Source organism: Lolium rigidum, chromosome 6, assembly GCF_022539505.1.
Source record: "Lolium rigidum isolate FL_2022 chromosome 6, APGP_CSIRO_Lrig_0.1, whole genome shotgun sequence".
Taxonomy (NCBI): domain Eukaryota; kingdom Viridiplantae; phylum Streptophyta; class Magnoliopsida; order Poales; family Poaceae; genus Lolium; species Lolium rigidum.
Window position 1 is genome coordinate 74693336 of NC_061513.1, and position 7983 is coordinate 74701318.

Below are 7983 nucleotides of genomic sequence, written 5' to 3' on the forward strand. Positions count from 1 at the left end.
CAAAGTTTCAAATGTCTACTCCCAATCGTGCATAATATATTCGAAAATACCATTTGGTTGTCATTAGGGTTTGTATGGCATTTGGTTTCTGACTTTCTTTTCTTTATTGATTCTTGGTTCATTGACTTATCCAAATAGCACAACAATCTACTTAGGATGACTTAGACTGAGCATTTTCAAACATCTTTATCAAAAAAACATTGCCAAATGTAGCCTTGTTTACTTGGTTAACAGTGTAATCATTGATATTTCTTCCCTTGCTAAAAAATCATTAAGTTACAATGACCAATGTTTATTTTTATTAGAATCTTTACAATGAAAAATTGTGAGATACAGAAATGGATTAGTAGAGTACTAATCCAGCATTACCGAGATGCATAATTACAATACCTGATTGTAAGATACAAAGGTGGTGGACCAGTAGCATATGACAGCATTATTGAGATGCAAAACCATAGCCCAACCGTGAGATACAAAGGTGGATCACAATATTGCTTGCTCTGCTAAAGTATGAACTCTATACATGAAAGTAGTAATTAGGAGAGCAAGAACAAAGTTTCTAGGGTTTTATGATATCCATTTTGACATTTGTGTCGCTTTCTTGGGGTATAACTGAATTAGTGCATCCTTCCTCTTTTCTATAAATTTATTTCTTCAGATCGACATGGTTTATTTTCATATCTGATTTGATGCATGCAAGAACTATGCCTATGGCTTTTGCAGGAAGGACCTGAAGTAGCTGCAGTTGAATCCTAGGTTGTTTGTCATGGCAAACAACTGGAAAATCATGAGTCACCCTATATACATGTGCAAGTTTGATCCCAGCCGGTGGGGAGGTTTGGCGTATTCAGCGGTGTGCCATTGGAAAAGCTTCAGACCGGCTCTACTGGTGGTTTTAATGCTATGCGCAGATGTGGAATTTTGGCTTTCTAAATTTGTACATGTTTACTTAGGTTTGCTTGGACATTGTCTCTTCGTTATTTGTGATCTTTCAATGGCCATTCACCACTAAATTGTGTAACTGCAGTATATAATTAAGTTGGAAATTGGCCAATTGACACAAACCCCGTTAAAATTTATTTCAGTACTATACCTTCATTTTGAGTTTCTCAGTATGGTCGAGTAAGAGCTTCCATTTTGTGCAATGTATGTCTTGATTGCATAGATCTGTAATTTGTTTTTCGATATATTGCCAACTAATGATCGTTTGCATCCGATTTTACATAATCAGATTCCTCTTAAAAGATGATAACAAGCTAGAGAAACATGCATTCTGTCAGAAAAAGAGTACAAAACAGAGGTTAGCTTATTGATTTGGCATTTGGTTTGAGGTACTCGAGCCATGACTCTGTTGGGATGCTTAGGATTATGAGTCACACTGGCATTAGTAAAATTGGTTTGCTCGGGAGGAATTGGATAATGAAAAGGCAAACGATAACAAAAAGGCAATTTGTATCTATAGGCTAGCTGGGAAGTTCAGTTTTCTTAAATAACATATCGGAGTTTATATACTCTTGAAGTCCTCATGCTCATTTATAAACAAAAGAATTGATATTTGGGATATTACTGTATCTATAGTGTGGTCCTTTGTATTTATTATGTGATCTACTAACTCCAAAACTTTTAGGAAATTTATCTGTAGTGAATGATGCCATGTCAATAAGCTATATGCTTTGAAAATTACGAGTTACTTATGTTGTGAGTGCTTCTTTATTTATATAATTACTATTCTTTTATGAATTTTTTTCGTGCCTATGCAGTATGCATAACTGAAGTATTGCGTCCCAGCATCGTTCCAGATGTAGTCTAAAAATTTACTTAGACTATGTATACAATTTTTTGTCCGCTATGATTGGTAGGCAACAATCCAATAATTTTTTTCTTTCTAAAATCTATTCCTTTTGTTACATGTTTTCTGCATGTTAAGTTACGAACATGACAAATTATGGTCTTTTGAGTGATAAGAAGGAAAGCTGGTGCTGAGTTGTTGTTATTGATGTCCTTTGGTAAGGTAACAGAAGACGTATATATTTTTCTGGTTCTTCCATTAGGAGCCGAGAATGACACTTTTGTTCTTACTGTGATTCCAAATTTATTTCTCCCCAACAGGTTATTGGGGCATAGTTTGGTGTCTGGTAACTGGGCCGAGGCAAATTATTTTACTTTTATCTTATCTTAAACATTTTGGTGTGTGGTCTTGAATGGTTAGATACCATGTCTAAGCTGTACTTCGACTACCTAATGGCTACAGTGTTCAAGATATTTTTCTTAAAATAGAGGTCTTATAAATTGAGTGTCACTGTAATCAGCTTTCTTGATTTAATCTCAGTTATGTTAGTTCGTCACTTGCATACTGAATAGATAACTTAGTTGGACCTGTGTGCATCTTAAAAGCAGTACACACATTTCCCTTCTTGCATAATGCGGGGTATGTATTTTAAAGCAAGAATATGTTAGGCTTTAATACTTCTTAGATAATGGACAGAGTCTGAAATTGATTCTGTAGTAGCAGTGAAAGAATGTTTGTACCATTCCTAATTACTTTGGATATCAATTATGTAAATCAGTTCTGATGGGTAATAAAGTATGTATGGCTCTGTCAAGTTTGCGTTCTTAGTGACCAGATCTGAGATCCAAAACTCATGGATAGCCCTATTTTAATATATTTTCTCATACCTTGCCAATAAGATGTGAAATTTCTCTCTCGTTTGTTGTTAGTGAAATGCATAGTTTGTTTTTAGTGAAATGCATACGAAATAAGAAAACGTAAGTATAAAAAACGGCGCAGCAACGCGCGCAGGGTCCTTCTAGTACTATAGGATGCCGCTCCCGTTCTGCGCGCCTGCGGCATCCATCCATCCTCGATCTTTCTGCCGACGGTGCAAGTGCACGGCCGGAGATGGCAAACGGCCGACGCGCGGGAGCCAGCCGGTGCGTGTGGGTGAGGGCATCTCCAGCGGCGCGACGCATTTTAGCGTCTGCGTGCGTCCGTTTGCGTCTGCTCTTTTGGTCGAAAACGACCGCGCGTCCGTTTGCGTCGGGGTGGCTCCAGTGGCACGACGCATTTTTTTAGGACGAATCATTTTTTTGAACTGAAACATAATTTACAAAAACCGAAACATAACTTACATACTTGAAAACATAAAAAAAAAAACTAAAACCCCTACTGCTGCGCATCGTGGCCGTGCTGCTTCTCGTCGCTATCGAGCAAGATGACCTCAGGTATGTCCCACGGCCAGTAGCCATCCGGGGGAGCGTACGCCGGGCGCGATCGCGGTGCTCGAGGTTGAGGAGGCTGCGGGCTGAGGCGGCGGTGGAGGCGCCAAGGGCGCGCGGCGTGGCGGCGGTGGTGGAGCGCCCAAGGGCGTGGCGGCGGTGGAGGAGGCGCCGCCGAGTCCGGGAGCGCTGTCGAAGGGCTTCATCCGCGGACGGGCCCGGCGGCATGACAGCGGTAGCGTAGCGGGGACAACGGCGGCTGCACAGGCGCGTCGTACTCGGAGACGAGGAGGCCGAGCTTGGCCATCTCGTCGTCCGTCATGTTGTCGGGGAACTCGAAGTTCCGGCCCTCCGCCATGGCCTGCTGCCATTCGTGGAAGACGAGGCCGACGTAGTCGTCGCTGTCGTCCTTCACGTCCTCGCTATGGTACGCGAGCGCCTCGATGTAGTCGTCGTCGTCGTACATGGCGTAGGCTTCGTCGTCGTCGTCCTCGTCCTCGCGGTCGTTGTGCTTGCGGGCTGCTCACGTCGCGTCGGCGCCTGGCGGCGACGCGTCGGCGCCCTGGCGACGACGAGCCGGCGGTGCGGGGCCGAAGGGATAATCCATGTCGCCCATGAAGCCGGCCCTTCGTCTGCGCGTCCGTCTCCGTGGACGAGTACGTACGCCAACTCTCCGAGTCGATGGCGTACGCCGGATCGGCGAGGAGGTCCACCGGCGGATATCGCCTCCGCCGCCGGATCTCCTTGGTCCGCTCGAGCTCGCGCGCCGGTGCTCGGAGGGATGGGCACCGGCGGCGGTGAGCCGCCGGCCGCCCGGGCGGCGCACGCCGGACCGAGGCGTCGCACGACACCCATTTGCCGTGCATGAGCCTCCTCGCCGTGACGGGGAGCGGCACCTTCTTGCTGCCGCTGCCGGAGGCCTCGAAGTCGTTCTTCTTCCCGCAGGCGCGGCGGCGGTTGTGGTGCGAGTGGAGTTGTGGGCGAAGGAGCAACGCGGCGGCCCGGACTTTTAAGGGCGGCCGCGCACGGGATACGATGCCATTGATGGCGCCGCGAGAGCCCGGCCGCCGCCCGCCGGTGCAAGCGCGGAACGGGAAGCTGCGGCATTCATGGCGACGCGGACGCGGAAGCGCTGACCGCGGAAGCGATAGCCGCGGAAGCGATGCCCTCCATGCGAGGCTCGCTGCCAGGCGGGCCGGTGGAGACCGCAGCGGACACTTTGCGCGTCCGCGCAGCGTCCGCCGAGACGCAAACCTGGCGCATATTTGGGCCAGGTTTGCGTCTCCGCGGACGGCCCGGTCACTTTGCGTCGTGCCGCTGGAGACGGTGCCAGACGCAGTTACGACCAAAGCGGACGCAAACGACCTCGCGCCGCTGGAGATGCCCTAATGACTGGATGAATCTCAGCTCACACTGCCGCGTTCCAGCGTGCGGGCGGGCGCGCCCAATGTTGATGTGATGAATGGTGCGAGTTCACAGGGGTTGGCTTTATCTTCGGAAACGGAAAGACGACGACAGCGGGAAGGACACGGGAATTGTAGGTGCTGTTGGGGCATGTGATGCTCTCCTAGCTGCTTGCTGGGTGGACCTCCAACTCATTCCATAGGACAGTATACTTGGATACTGCGTGCGGCGTGCCAGCCACTACCGGCCGAGCCACTTCTTCTTGCAACCACCGTCTACTCGTCCGTCCCAGCTGAGCTGATTGACGAATCAAATCCATGCTTTGCTTCAACCAGCAGCTGGCCAACTGGAGTCAGAGGTGGAATCGCCACCGGAGCAGATCATGAGCCAACACCTGCGCATGGGGCGGAAGACGGCAAGAGCAAGGAGCACGAGGACGAGTAGTTTATGCAATTCTGATTAGCGCACAGCCTGCCTGCGCAGATCAGAATTTAATACATGTCGTGACTGAACGAGATCGGTCGGCATTGATGCGAAGACCCCCCGGAGACCAGCAGCACATGGAGGATTTCAGGTGAGCCAAAACGGAGCTTCTCACGGCGGTGCAACAATGGCGACAGATCTTGTGAAGGCATACTAAAACATAACGAGACGCTATAAACAAACTTTCAGACCGATCGATGCTCCTGACCCAAGCCACCGGCCGGCGGTGACACCGGAGAACAAGATACAAGCTAGCTGCTTATTTCAGATTTTCACTACGCTGCAAGTTCGTTCTTGGCCCTATACATCGCTGAATTATGTACAGTACTGGACGGTGGCGCGTCGATGGGTTCTTGAGGCTCTGTCCATGGACGCAGGCCTGCATATGGAGGTAGTTGCAGCACGTCCGAGGCCATGTCACTCTCAGATGTTTTCACTTACGCGCCACCATCTGAGGGGAAAGGTCGAGACACAGGCAGCAGCTCTGCAGCCAAACTGGTGTCGAGGCAAGCGCGCCGGCCTGGAACAGAACTCTGGTGCGCGCGGCCGTGCCCGAGGACGACGGTGATCGCGATGGTGAGACGCCGACGATCCTTCCCCGGCGCGGTTCTCGCCGCCGCGCCAAGAAGCGCCTCAATTCACAGCTGGCCGCATTGCATCTGCAGGAGGAGCGAGTCGTCGAGCCCGAGGCTGGCACCGGCCATGAAGGAGCTCTGCTGCTCGAGCTTCACGCTTCCGTAGGGGTTGCCGGCGCCGAGCGTCCCCATCGACGGCACGAAGGCGTGCCGTTGCCCTTGCCCGCCGAAGTGGTCGGAGGCGGCGGTGAGCGCGGAGGGTGGCGACTCCGAAGAAGGCCTGTCGTCGTCGTCCGGCACGTTCACGGTGGTGATGTCGTGGATGCTGGAGCGGCGCTTGTTGTCCTTGCCGCCGGTCGTCAGCCGGATGAAGTACTTCTGCGCGTGGCTCGCCACCTGCGTCGGCGTGCGGGTCGTCACGTAGTTCCGGGAGATGTTCCGCCAGTCCCCTCGCCCGTACTTCTTCAGCCCCTTCAGGAACAGCCTGTGTATGTGTCCACAGTAACACGATCAGAATTCGCCAAGAAACGAACGAACGACAAAGCTATTCTAACACGAAGATGCTTGGCTCTTCATGATCCGATCTGCGAAGTTACCTGTGCTCCTCCTCGGTCCACGGGATGCCCTTCTTCCGCTCATGGTCGGCGCGGCCACGCTTGAGGCCGCAGTACCCGCGCCGGAACCCGCCACCGCCGCCGTCCCAGTCCAGGGTGAACCCGCCGGGCGAAGGTGACGACGAGCTGCTGTCGTAGTGAGGGAAGGGGACGAGGCCGGCCTCGATGAACCCGACGTCGTTCTCCAGGGCGCGGTAGTGGTCCACCACGTCGGCGGCCGTCTTCCGGGGCAGCATGAGCGCCACCATCTCCCACCTGTCGGGCGCGTCCAGGTCGATCGCCGCCAGCGCCTCCTCGAACACCTTGTTCTCCTCCAGCGTCCACGCGCCGCCTGCCCGCCGCTCCGGCACCACCCAGCACGGCTGCCCCGAGAAGTAGGGCGCCGGCGGCGGCAGCACGTCCATCCACGACTCCGCCATCATGTCGGCCTGGTCTAGTCGAGAGAGCACCTGGCTAGCTTAGGATGGCAGCGAACTGAAAGAGGCGGAGGGGGGAGGTGGAAGGAGGCGTGCCTATATAGGGGACGACCACTGAGCGAGCGGAGGAGTATCAAATTCCGGGCGGCTGCAAAAGTGACCGGAGTTTATTCCGCCTCCACCGTTGGAGGCCTTGAGGAGCTGGGCAAGTGAGTGGGTGCTTCTGATTGGGCCTTGGTGCGGTTTGTGGTTCCTCGATCGACCAAGCAGAAGAAGTAAAGTAAAGGGTGAATGGTAAGTAGATTCTGTTTCGGCGAATCTTCTTTTCCAGACATTCATGATTTTAACCAAATTGGGCATAGTATTTCATAACTGAAATCTGTAGGTGCTCAGATTGCATGCGTTCCATAGTACACGGTGCATCAGTCTTGAAAAATGTTTTCACAAGATTAGGATTGCATTACTATCCATGGAGGGTTGTATAATGGTCTACCGATCGGCCCTCCATTGTCCTAGATATTTTTATAGTTATACATAATTTTGTATGTTTTACTTTTGCCTTTTGTAGACTTTCTTAAAGGTTATGTATATTCTATTTATGCAGAGGATGTGTGCATAGCTTGGATGCCACTGCCATTTCAATGAATAAGGCGTCCTCGTTTTTCAAATTTTTCCTTTGACTAAGAATTTCTCCAAATATATAAAGATTATTAATATAATATTAATATCATTAGAAAGTGTTTTTCAAGACGAATCCAACGATACTAATTACGTATAATAGAATCAAATTTTTTTGATAAAAAAAATCGGTCAAAGTTTGTCTTGAAATACGCATGCGTCTTATTCATTGAAACGGAGGTAGTAACTTTTAAGCTTAAAAAAGTCATCCTTTATCAATAAAATAGAGACCTAATACAGAGTACAATGCTATTGTGCCACACACTATGCTATGTACAGAACTCATGCAAAAAACCAAGTGTAAAGCGGTAGAAGTTACAATTTAACACACACTTTAGGTTGACTAATTGTTGACCAAGGGCTTGAAATGAAGTGAGTAGTATGTTGAAATCCTCTCATGCAGTTGTTACATGTGCCATTGCAGTTTTTAATTTCTTTATCAATAATCCTAGACTTAAGGACAGTCTATCCGAAGGAAACCCTGCTGGATTACCTGGAGTGAACTTTCTTTATTGTCCTTTGCTAGGTAGTATAGTTTTCTATGCTTACTTTTTTATTTTGTTTTGTTTGATCCCGGTCCGGGAGCTCCTCTTTCTT

General features: G+C 49.7%; 1 protein-coding gene across 1 annotated transcript; it reads right to left on the minus strand.

The window, feature by feature from the left end:
- Positions 1 to 5195: 5195 nt before the first annotated feature.
- Positions 5196 to 6933, minus strand: LOC124661308 (transcription factor DIVARICATA-like). Its single transcript, XM_047199172.1, has 2 exons — positions 6275 to 6933; positions 5196 to 6162 (listed from the first exon to the last, which is right to left on the minus strand). Exons 1-2 carry the CDS (start codon positions 6712 to 6714, stop codon positions 5742 to 5744), a joined length of 861 nt encoding a protein of 286 aa, XP_047055128.1. The 5' UTR covers positions 6715 to 6933; the 3' UTR covers positions 5196 to 5741.
- Positions 6934 to 7983: the final 1050 nt, after the last annotated feature.

What these genes read in the sequence shown, in the direction of transcription:
- LOC124661308 (XM_047199172.1), bottom strand. Translation starts at nt 6,714, where the DNA reads ATGATGGCGGAGTCGTGGATGGACGTGCTGCCGCCGCCGGCGCCCTAC. An exon ending in TGGACCGAGGAGGAGCACAG is followed by an intron (nt 6,163 to 6,274) that starts GTAACTTCGCAG and finishes ACACATACACAG; the next exon opens with GCTGTTCCTGAAGGGGCTGA.